Source organism: Myxocyprinus asiaticus, chromosome 20 (genome assembly GCF_019703515.2).
Source record: "Myxocyprinus asiaticus isolate MX2 ecotype Aquarium Trade chromosome 20, UBuf_Myxa_2, whole genome shotgun sequence".
In the NCBI taxonomy this organism is placed as follows: Eukaryota; Metazoa; Chordata; class Actinopteri; order Cypriniformes; family Catostomidae; genus Myxocyprinus; species Myxocyprinus asiaticus.
In genome coordinates this window covers 31035986-31048622 of record NC_059363.1, presented here as the reverse complement: position 1 = coordinate 31048622, position 12637 = coordinate 31035986, and the positions used below count along the sequence as shown (strand labels likewise).

The 12637-nt window shown below is 38.7% G+C and overlaps 1 protein-coding gene across 2 annotated transcripts in view; it reads left to right on the top strand.

Annotated features, from left to right (window-relative positions):
• LOC127411313 (ribosomal protein S6 kinase alpha-5-like) overlaps positions 1-12322 on the top strand; it is a 28326-nt gene extending 16004 nt beyond the window's left edge. For both annotated transcript variants that reach the window (XM_051646803.1, XM_051646802.1), the window contains 5 exons: positions 3446-3616; positions 5019-5210; positions 6467-6626; positions 6724-6887; positions 10412-12322. In XM_051646803.1, the coding sequence (XP_051502763.1) occupies positions 3446-3616; positions 5019-5210; positions 6467-6626; positions 6724-6887; positions 10412-10699 (975 nt within the window). In that variant the 3' untranslated portion in view covers positions 10700-12322. The remainder of the gene's footprint in view (positions 1-3445; positions 3617-5018; positions 5211-6466; positions 6627-6723; positions 6888-10411) is intronic.
• The last annotated feature ends 315 nt before the right edge of the window (positions 12323-12637 follow it).

Genomic DNA, 12637 nt, shown 5'->3' with positions numbered 1-12637 from the left:
GCAAGGTAATCAGGCATTGGCTCAAAATAGCGTCCTGCAGGGTCGGAAATGCCCCCAAAATTCAGTATTTGAATTGCTCCTGTTTGAGTTGTTTTTTAATATTGTTAACATAACATAGTCAATCCTCTGTGGTCACCGGAGGCGTCGGCGCGATCAACTGACTTTTTCCCTGATAACAGCTGAAAGAAATACTCCATAATTTTTGGTCATACAGATAAGAGTAAGACATCATTCGAACTTATAAAGGGTTTACTTTTATTTGTGTACACTCACAATAACAGCAAAATGTTGTGGTTTTGTAAAATAAAGGATACGCTTTCTGCCGTCTCGGTCTCCGTGAACATCTATCTGGAGCACGTCACGAAAATGAACCGAAACTCAGCGTATACTTGCTTCGCAGACATGAGAAATATGTCTATAGAAAGCTTGAATTGTCTACTTTGAACCAATTTAAATTGAAAACAAATATTCTCTGATTGTGTAATCCATATGAAACCAACGAGAGGCACAGTTTATCCCGTTTGAGCTCATTATCGTTTTTGGAAGAAGACACGCTGTGAATTTACCTCAGAAGAAGAGCGTGATCCGATAAGGCCTTTCTAACACAAAAAGTGTCCCACAAAAGTTAATTTTGTGTGCAAAAACTGGAGTCTACTAAATCTATTATATGTTTCATGGCCTTATTTCGGTGACTTAAAAATGACTAACCACGCATAATCTTGATTTTCTCAAAAATGCAAACATGTACATCTCATGTTTGGAGGCTTTTATGTTACAACACTGCTGAGAAAGTGATGCAGTTTATTTATTCATTTAGTTAATTATTCATGCTTGACATGATGACTACAATCATGTCAACTGTATCTGGGCAAAATTTTGTATTGTTATCTCAAATCAAGTTATGGCATTTGGAACCAAGGTTGCCTTTTTTATCAAAAGTCCAAAAAACTCTCCAAACATGTGATCTGAGGGTTTTACTGAACCTAAGAACTACTTACATTTGTAAATGCCACAATAAACCAGAAACATAATTACATAGAATAAGTAACAAGTAATAAGATCCAGCACTGTTTCAGTTGTGCGCATGGTAAATCAAGACCTGTCAATCTAAGCGATCGGTCCAGTCCAAGCTGTAAAACAGTGGCCGATTGGTCTCTACACATTGTCCCTTCCCACCATACCCACCTACATACCTGAGATGAGAGATTATCTTTTTATCGGTTTAAGAGGTTAATCAAGTTTGCTGTTTGTTAATTATAAATGAACACATTAGCTGTTATGTTGTATCTAATTAATTTAATGTTGAACAGGTTAGCTTTTTTAATTAAATATGCTATAAGTTGATAATTGTCATTTTCTTCAATCATCTAATTATTACAACACCTAAAATTTGTGGCTTGTAAGTGTTTGCTTCAGCCAGTGGAAGGCATGGTACAAGTGTATGTGTGCACATGAGCAGGATGATACAACGTCTGCCTCATTTTGAGCCAGGAAAACCTTGATATGCGAATAAACTTTCTAAATTCACTTAAAATTTAATGCGCTAGGAGGAGGTGGATTTTCTAGAGTTTCGCATTAGTTAAAATGCGCATTAAGGTGATTGAAATGGTTTATTCGCAAAATGATGATGTGTCTTAACAATTCGTGCTCATGTTATGAGTGTGCGATAGCTTGATGTGACTAGCCCACCGAAACTTCCGATCTTGACGCACAATTCTTTGAACATAGCATCATTCGGAAGTGTTTAACCCACAGCTGGTCGATAAAGTGGGTCCTCACAATCCGCCAGAACAGTTTTGAACAGTTTTGAGAGCGGGCACTCCCATGTATGCTGAGACTGGCGGTGTGTGGGTATCGCAGCTATTTCAGCCCACTTTATATCAGATATTACAAGTGTTTTTAAAAATAACTTAAAAATAACATAAAACGCAAAACAGTCTGTAACAGAGTTCTCAGGATGGGCAATTAGGAGGCAGGAACTGGGTGGAACAGCAACAAAAACTTTTAATGGTACAACTAAACTTAAACATAACATAAAGAGCTTTACAGCAAAACAAACAGAAGACGCACACAGACACACAGCTCGTGCCTCTCTCTCTCTCTCTCTCTCTCACTGATGTCTCCGACTCCCCTTTATCTCTCTCTCCCGCAGATTAGGTGACTCAGCGCCGGCTGTGCACCCTCATGGACTGGCCATTCCCTTCTCCTCGTCACACAGTCAAAAACATGTTTTAGTCTAAAGTCATTATGACTTCGTCAACACGCTAGAATACGTCGCATTAGAAAACAACCCAGTAATTCATCAAACATCATACCTTTTAGGAGTTAAGACAACTGTGAGGTTATCCTAACATTAAGATGTTATTTACGATAATTTTTAAGATTTTTCTTTTTTTTTTTTTTTTTTTGAGAATTTGTATGCTTACGTTTTTTTCTTAAGAACAATCTTAAGAAAAAAGATAAGAACTTACTTAAGAAGTTTTTTTCGGAAATACAAAATATTCTTTTTTTTTTTTGGATTTTCTCCCCTTTTCTTCCCAATTTGGAATGCCCAATTCCCAACACTCTCTGAGTCCTCGTGGTGGTGTAGTGACTCACCTCAATCCAGGTGGTGGAGGACGAATCTCAGTTGCCTCTGCATCTGAGACCGTCAATCTGTGCATTTTATCATGTGGCTTGTTAAGCGCATTACAGCAGACACCTAGTGTGTGTGGAGGCTTCATGCTATTCTCTGTGGCATCCAGGCACAACTCACCACTTGCCCCGCTGAGAGTGAGAACCACATTATAGCAACCACAAGGAGGTTAACCCAACGTGACTCTACTCACCCTAGCAACTGGGCCAATTGGTTGCTTAGGAAGCCTGACTGGAGTCACTCAGCATGCCCTGGATTTGAACTTGCGACTCCAGGTGTGGTGGTCAGCGTCTTTACTTGCTGAGCTACCCAGGCCCCCCAATACAAAAAATTCTTAACTTTTTTCTTAAGTTAGAAATTAAAAAGAAAATGGTAGTTAAGAAGAATTTTCTTCTTAAGAACATTTTTGTGAATCTGGCCCCTGTTCAACAGGAGGCCTGTGGACCAAACCTGGCCTGTTTTAAATTTTAGTGGCCGACATGTGGTTACCAGTTAATTAACCTTAAAAAATTACATGTTATTAATTGAGCTTAATTTATATTGAACCCTGAACATTCCTTTAAGGGTGTTTTATCCAGCCTCTGGTGTTGGCTACACAAAGTTATAAACCTAATAGAGAATAGTTGTTTTGTGGATCCTCCTGCTATATAAACCTGTTTGCTAGTGTCTTTTATGGCTAATAACATAATTGCCATCAATCTGATTTAGTGTTTCTGTTATGAACCAATTTTGGAAGCACTTTTTGGTTGATTTTGTATTTGTATTGTATTATTTTGTATTTGTGATTTTGTGTTCTATGTGCTTGTGTAGCTGCACACATATCTAGTTCTGGAACTCCTGCAAGGTGGAGAGCTGCTAGAGAGAATCAGGAGGAAGCAGCACTTCAGTGAGACGGAGGCTAGCCGTATTTTGCGCAGACTGGTGTCTGCAGTCAGCCACATGCACGATGTGGGCGTGGTGCACAGGGACCTCAAACCAGAGGTACAGGACTCTCCGAAACAATCACTGTTATTAACACAGACGACTCAACCCACATATCACAGCACTCTGGAATATACTTATACAAGAATCTTTAGCCTTGTTAAAGGTGAAATGTGGAATTTGGAAAAAAATAATGATCTGTCATTGGCTGGACAAACAAATAGTTGCGCCCCCAAACTCATGCCATTGCATGCACCATTGTTGCTACTGTATCATTTGGGGTGCGGTTTCCCGAAACCATAGTTTTAATGAACATTCGCAAACAGCATCGCAAAGTTGAATGGTTTGAACTACAGCTCTCCATCTGTAGTTAGATGGATAGTTTCTTGTTAGTTTATGATGTCATCGTCATCTTACTTCGTTTAGGCTTCCATATCTTTTATTCCATATACGTGTATCTTTCATTCTGTAAGACCCGTCTACCCGTTTGAAAGCATAGCCGTTTTCCGTACACCTACGAAGGGATAAAGGGAAAGCAATTTAAAACACTTCAGTCATGACAACTTTCGGAAAGATTTAGCATGTTAATGTGGGTATGACATATTGATAAGTTATTTGCCTTGGCGGACAGAATCTGATACATTGCTGTAGACAAGTACGGAGACTTGCTACTGCTAGGAAATACACAGACATACTGAGTTAAGCATGAGGACATACTGTTGCATAGTTTGACAAAATGCAAGACATGCTGCATCGAGCATGTATGAACATGCTGCTGCACAAATAGACATTGCAGACAATCCCCATGTAGCAGATCTAGTCCAGTAGAGCTGGGGTGGAGGTGGGTATTCAGATAAATATTTCTCCTTTTATGCAAACTGAGGTATTTAAATGTTACACAGAGACAGAGACACAAGTTGATTGGCTTCCCGATTACATGTCAAAGGACCAATAAGCTTACACCAAGTGAGCCGATTTGCTTAACATATCACATGTGAGGGAGCCGATTGGCTAACAAATAACAAGCTCAAAGAACCTATCAGCTTGCGCCACATAGTTTCATGGCTGAACATTGGTCTTTTAGGTTTCTGTTGGAGAATATGGTTTATGTGGACATGTAAAAGCATAAGGGACATTCTTATTGGTTTTTGAATAGCACGCATGTTTGTATGCGTTCAGTGGCACCGGTTGATGTTGTAAGACCTATGAATTGATTACTTATAGTTGTCTCTAAACATTAAACTGGGAAAGGAGAAAGTATTTAAACATTGAATTACAGAGAATTACACTCTTCACATTTCAGTTTATGCCCCCCATCATCACTTTCATTTTAGCATTGAATTAGCAAATGTTCATATTTGTAAAGAAATAATAATTGACAAATTACTTTTTTGCTGCTGTGTGGCTATAGTTTCCTGACTATGTAATGAGATGTTCTTCAACCTCTCTTTTTTCTTCTTAGAATTTGCTCTTCACTGACGACACTGAGAGTTCTGAGATAAAAATCATTGACTTTGGCTTTGCAAGGCTCAAACCTCCTGACAATCAGCTCCTGAAGACCCCCTGCTTTACGCTTCAGTACGCTGCCCCTGAGATTCTCAAGTATGATGGCTATGATGAGTCCTGCGACCTCTGGAGTTTAGGGGTCATATTGGTAAGGGCTTGCACTGGCATTGCATTGTGTAAGGTGTGGAAACTAGGAGGGGTATAACTGGCATTTTAAACTTCATGACAGTTCTGTGCTGGGAAGTATTGATGGGGTACACATGCATGTACTGAAAATGACTTGTTAATGAAGTTCCTGCCTATGTTGAGCATTTCAAAGCTTTACTTATGAGATTCCATTTCATTTAGAATGCTGCCCCAGAAGGTAGATGCCTATGTAGACAGTAAAGTAACAACAGTTTGGAACAGAGCTGTTGTGTTCTTATACTGCTTTTATTGAAGAGTGAATGGGTCATGTACTTAGTGTGAGCCACACTGCTCAGTGTTATGGGTCACATTGAAGTATACTCTGTCAGGATTTTCTATGCAAATTGTGCATTGAATTGTGTAATTTGAAGGATTATTTGTCTGCATTATACCATTTCTGCATAAATTATTCTGTTTGAATCCACACCGAAGTTTCCATCCTTTTCATTTCATGTAGTTTACTCACTACTTCTGTACAGGAGTCTATGTACTGTAACACTTATTAAGTTGTATACCAACCAAAACAAACAAACTGGCCTGCCCCCATTTCCAAAAAGCTTAGCACTGCAGATTGGAGTCATCTCAGATACTCTTAAGCAGAAGTGTTTGGCCAGTTCACCAGAACTTCATTGAGAGAAAGATGAGAGGAGATAGAGAGAGGATGCCTGAAGGTGATGTCCATTTGTCCTTTTTTGGGGGGGGTCTGTTTCTGCCTTGCTCTGGGAGCACGTGGAAACATAGAATAGTGCAGCAGACAGGGCTTGATGTGATGATCTGTGACAGGCTGCGAGCTGAGAGGCCCTGAAGCTCCGCACAGCAAGTAGTGAGGCCACAGAACTGAAAGAGAGAAGGGCTGTGGAGCTTTTTCAGCTGTACTCATTTTCTCTATTTAGCTTTCTTTTGCTTTCTTTTCTTTCACTTTTTCTTTCTTGAGCAAATTTATATATTTCAAAACTAAATAAGAAAACAAGTCACAAGAAAACTAGAATTTTTAATGCAGTAAGGTATTGTAAAATCTCACTGTTACCATTAGTTTGGATCAGTGATAAGAAATGCAATTTTTTATGAGTTTATATACTGTAAGTATACTGTATGTAGAGATAATTAAAATGGTCCTAAGATAGAACCTTGGGTCACATCATATTTGAAATTAAAGTATTGTTGGTCTACATTGCTGATTCATGTTTTAAGTTGCAGTTGTGTGCTGTTATGTTGCAGTACACCATGCTGTCTGGCCAGGTCCCATTTCAGTGTCAGGAGAAGAGTCTAACACACACCAGTGCAGAGGAGATCATGAGGAAGATCAAAAAGGGAGACTTTTCTTTTGAAGGTGAAGCTTGGAGGAATGTATCCAGTCAGGCCAAGGATCTGATACAAGGTGGGACACAACTGGAGATGTTTAGAGGGCATTTTGTGGTGGAATACATTTGTTAGAACTAATTTATGTGTTTGTATATGGCCTGCTCATTTTACAGAGTTGTTGACGGTAGACCCTGTCAAGCGGATAAAGATGTGTGGTCTGCGTTATAATGCCTGGCTGCAGGACGATAGCCAGCTTTCCTCCAACCCTCTTATGACCCCTGACATCCTGGGCTCTTCCACCGCTTCAGTGCACACCTGTGTCAAAGCCACCTTTAATGTAAGTGAGAGATAACTGCAAAAAATATTTTCTCATTACTGTAATACAAAAAAAAAAAGAAAAGAAAAGAAAAAAAAAGACACAAAATAATAATATATGTATTAGTTAAATTGTAAACAATTTATATGTTATGGTAGTATTTGTTAAACTGCCATTAAAACATGTCAAGAGCATATCCAGGTCATTTTTCACCTCCATAAATGAAAGAAATATGAAATTTAGCTTAAATAAATGGTCTTTATTAAATTAACTAAAATAATAATAATAATAATAATATATAGTTATATGTATATATATATACACACTGTACAGATTTTGCTCTTATGGAAAGAAATTGGTACTTTTATTCACCAAAGTGGCATTCAGCTGATCACAATGTATAGTCAGGACATTAATAACGTGAAAAATTACTATTACAATTTGAAAACTTCTTAACTTCTTAAACTACTTCAAAGAGTTCTCATCAAAATAATCCTTCATGTGCAGCAATGACAGCTTTGCAGATCCTTGGCATTCTAGCTGTCAGTTTGTCCAGATACTCAGGTGACATTTCACCCCACACTTCCTGTAGCACTTGCCATAGATGTGGCTGTCTTGTCGGGCACTTCTCACGCACCTTACAGTCTAGCTGATCCCACAAAAGCTCAATGGGGTTAAGATCCATAACACTCTTTTCCAATTATCTGTTGTCCAATGTCTGTGTTTCTTTGCCCACTCTAACCTTTTCTTTTTGTTTTTCTGTTTCAAAAGTGGCTTTTTCTTTGCAATTCTTCCCATAAGGCCTGCACCCCTGAGTCTTCTCTTTACTGTTGTACATGAAACTGGTGTTGAGCGGGTAGAATTCAATGAAGCTGTCAGCTGAGGACATGTGAGGCGTCTGTTTCTCAAACTAGAGACTCTGGTGTACTTATCCTCTTGTATAGTTGTACATCTGGTCTTCCACATCTCTTTCTGTCCTTGTTAGAGCCAGTTGTCCAAAGGTGTAGTGTACACCTTTGTATGAAATCTTCAGTTTTTTGGCAATTTCAAGCATTGTATAGCCTTCATTCCTCAAAACAATGATGGACTGACAAGTTTCTAGAGAAAGCTGTTTCTTTTTTTGCCATTTTTGACCTAATAAGACCTTAAGACATGTCAGTCTATTGCATACTGTGGCAACTCAAAAACAAACACAAAGACAATGTTAAGCTTCATTTAACGAACCAAATAGCTTTCAACTGTGTTCAATATAATGGCAAGTGATTTTCTAGTACCAAATTAGCAATTTAGCACGATTACTCAAGGATAAGGTGTTGGAGTGATGGCTTCTGGAAATGGGGCCTGTCTAGATTTGATCAAAAATGACTTTTTATAAATAGTGATGGTGCTGTTTTTTACATCAGTAATGTCCTGACTATACATTTGTGATCAGTTGAATGCCACTTTGGTGAATTAAAGTACCAATTTTCTTCCGAAACAGCAAAATCTGTACATTATTCCGAACTTTTGGCCGCCAGTGTATATACAGGTGCATCTCAATAAATTAGAATGTCGTGGAAAAGTTTATTTATTTCAGTAATTCAACTCAAATTGTGAAACTCGTGTATTAAATAAATTCAGTGCACACAGACTGAAGTAGTTTAAGTCTTTGGTTCTTTTAATTGTGATGATTTTGGCTCACATTTAACAAAAACCCACCAATTCACTATCTCAAAAAATTAGAATATGGTGACATGCCAATCAGCTAATCAACTCAAAACACCTGCAAAGGTTTCCTGAGCCTTCAAAATGGTCTCTCAGTTTGGTTCACTAGGCTACACAATCATGGGGAAGACTGCTGATCTGACAGTTGTCCAGAAGACAATAATTGACACCCTTCACAAGGAGGGTAAGCCACAAACATTCATTGCCAAAGAAGCTGGCTGTTCAGAGTGCTGTATCCAAGCATGTTTACAGAAAGTTGAGTGGAAGGAAAAAGTGTGGAAGAAAAAGATGCACAACCAACCTAGAGAACCGCAGCCTTATGAGGATTGTCAAGCAAAATCGATTCAAGAATTTGGGTGAACTTCACAAGGAATGGACTGAGGCTGGGGTCAAGGCATCAAGAGCCACCACACACAGACATGTCAAGGAATTTGGCTACAGTTGTCGTATTCCTCTTGTTAAGCCACTCCTGAACCACAGACAACGTCAGAGTCGTCTTACCTGGGCTAAGGAGAAGAACTGGACTGTTGCCCAGTGGTCCAAAGTCCTCTTTTCAGATGAGAGCAAGTTTTGTATTTCATTTGGAAACCAAGGTCCTAGAGTCTGGAGGAAGGGTGGAGAAGCTCATAGCCAAAGTTGCTTGAAGTCCAGTGTTAAGTTTCCACAGTCTGTGATGATTTGGGGTGCAATGTCATCTGCTGGTGTTGGTCCATTGTGTTTTTTGAAAACCAAAGTCACTGCACCCGTTTACCAAGAAATTTTGGAGCACTTCATGCTTCCTTCTGCTGACCAGCTTTTTAAAGATGCTGATTTCATTTTCCAGCAGGATTTGGCACCTGCCCACACTGCCAAAAGCACCAAAAGTTGGTTAAATGACCATGGTGTTGGTGTGCTTGACTTGCCAGCAAACTCACCAGACCAGAACCCCATAGAGAATCTATGAGGTATTGTCAAGAGGAAAATGAGAAACAAGAGACCAAAAAATGCAGATGAGCTGAAGGCCACTGTCAAAGAAACCTGGGCTTCCATACCACCTCAGCAGTGCCACAAACTGATCACCTCCATGCCACGCCAAATTGAGGCAGTAATTAAAGCAAAAGGAGCCCCTACCAAGTATTGAGTACATATACAGTAAATGAACATACTTTCCAGAAGGCCAACAATTCACTAAAAATGTTTTTTTTATTGGTCTTATGATGTATTCTAATTTTTTGAGATAGTGAATTGGTGGGTTTTTGTTAAATGTGAGCCAAAATCATCACAATTAAAAGAACCAAAGACTTAAACTACTTCAGTCTGTGTGCATTGAATTTATTTAATACACGAGTTTCACAATTTGAGTTGAATTACTGAAATTAACTTTTCCACGACATTCTAATTTATTGAGATGCACCTGTATATATATTCAATTGTAAAAATGTATATGTTATGGTAGGATTTGTTGAACTTCCATTAAAACCTGTCAAGATTATATCCAGGTCCAAAAATAAAAGAAATAAGATTAAATAAAAGTATACATTTATATGGTAGTATTTGTTGAACTGCTGTTAATTTTTGCTAATTTAAGTAAAACAAAAGTATTACAGTACGTTTTTTAAAATGCAAATCATGATTGAGAATTGGGTTTATAGAATATTGGGTTTTTACAAAAAAACTAAAAATATAGGCTTCGTTTTCAGAATGCAAAATGTAATTTCTTAACCTTTTTTATTTTGGAATGTAATACCTGTACTTATTTTTGTGATTTGCACCTGACTAGATATACAGTAGATTGGAGTAAACATTAGATTCAGTTGTGTAGATTTGTTGTGTAATACTCCGTTAGGTGATCTCTTCCCCAGGCCTTTAATAAGTGTAAGCGGGAGGGCTTCCGACTCCAGACGGTGGACAAGGCTCCACTGGCCAAACGCAGGAAGATGAAGAAGACCAGCACCAGCACAGAGACCCACAGCAGCTCCAGCGAGAGCACACACTCCTCCTCCTCTTTTTCACAGTCTCAGGATAAGACTCCACCAAGTGGAGAGATGGCTATCATACCCCAGGTCTCTGTGAGCACGCCTCTCACTCTGGGCCCAGACGATGAGCCCTCTCAGAGCCAACCCCAACCTGCCTTCACCTTCACAGAGTGAACCTGGATGAGAATCAGACAGCAGGGTGGGACACACCTCTCCAACCATTCCTTTCTGTCTCCTTCATGCTCTGCCAAGGGCACATAACTCCATACTTAGCATGTGGGGAAAGTGGCACCAACCCAAATCCATCGCTAGCAATAGATAGGAGTGCGCTGAAGACCAGGCTAGTGAGCTGTTCTCAATAGGCTCAAGTCCTGCATGGCCAAACATCGCTGCATCCAGTCCTGTGTCTTAAACAGGAGAAAGAACTTTGAGGAGCATTAAAACCTTAAACTGACTAGGAGAAAAGTCAGCTTTTGCAATGTCCTGTCCAACCAGGCACTTTGCTCCATGCAAAAAATATCAAAGAAAGGAATATGTATTGTATTCTTAAAGAATATAAATATAATTTAAGTTGAGATTTATTGTTTATACAGACTTTTCTCATACGGTACTGTATATCAGACTATACCAGTTTGTCAGATGCAACAACTCCACTTGTGCTGGGAGCTTTGTGGTGTTGCATTTGTCAAGTATCTAACTTCAGTCCTTGACTTCTTCCAGAAGATTTCACTGAAGTAGCAACAAATAGCTTTTAAGGAGTTCGAGCATTTCATTGTATCATCAACAATTTGTTACCCTTGGAAAGGTGTAAATAACTTTAGTTTGTTTGGTATTTTCATGTCATTTGAATTTTCCATTGAGATCTTTTCTTCAGCTTTATTTATTTATTTTTAGCTTGAACTCATTTCAAAAACGTTGAAGACAAAGCTACTCGTAAATGAGGGAACGTCAGTTGCTTCTAGTTAGACATTGTTGTCTTGGACTCTGCTCTGAAATTTTGTCACTCTAGATTTAATATCTGTGAGTTTGGATCAAGCCGTAGATGTTCTAACTCAACGTCCGCAAAGCATAATGAAACCCTTTATTGCGTTATGTAACATAACCAGACTTTGAAATGATAACAGGCCAACTTTTAGTCCCGTATCAAGTGAAAAGCCAGCTAAAAGACGTCTGTGGCTTCCTGTCTGGTTTACCATGTAGTGTTGTTTTGGCCCTGTGTAGATGGTTGATGCTTTCAGACAGGCTGTGGTAGAGACTTTGGTGTCTAAAATGACGCGCTTGCATGTTTTCCTCTTTGCATCCTCCATTTCACAAGCGCTTGAGCTGATTATGTGGTTCTCAGTGTTTGTGCATTTAGTAAGTCATTTTTAACCGAGCATTTTGGTGGCATTTCACAGTTGAAAAGAGAATCATTTTATCGTTGGCCTAAAGGACCGTCTGTATTATTTGTGACGTGATAGCATTCGTATTTTGCAAGCACTACAAATTTGTAATTGAAGGTACTTGAACTCTACGTTGCTATGCAAATGTTACTTTCTTCCTTTAGTACGACATTTACGGTTCTTTTTGTATCCTTTAAGGACCTTTTTATGCATTACAAAAAGTATATAAAAACAGTGCCTGCAGAGGGCAAACATAACTGCCATCTTTAGGGGCAGTCTTAGACTCCACTCTCTAAATAATCATGCATTCCACTTCCTGTGCACTAAGATGGCATATCACATCCATGAGCTTTTAAATACAGATAAACTGATTACACTATGTAACACAATTTTTGTTCCTGGGTAGTAAGTGTTATTTCCTAATCGCTTATGCCTCAAAAGTATAGAAAATGGCTATTATTCCCCACAAACTTTGCTTTTGTGACCAGGACAGTGATATTTTGAAATTAACCTATTTCCAATGAGAAAACGTCTTTTCATTCACATAAAGTCAGAAAACAACAACATATGAATCCAAATTAACTTGTATTTATACTAAAGTAATACAAAAATGACTACAAAAGATTTAGAAGTGAGTAGTTTTTCGAGATTTATGATTATACTGTAAATCACTTTCACGAATCAGCCCCCAGATGTACTCATCATACTTCAAGGCATCCAGCAAGGTCTT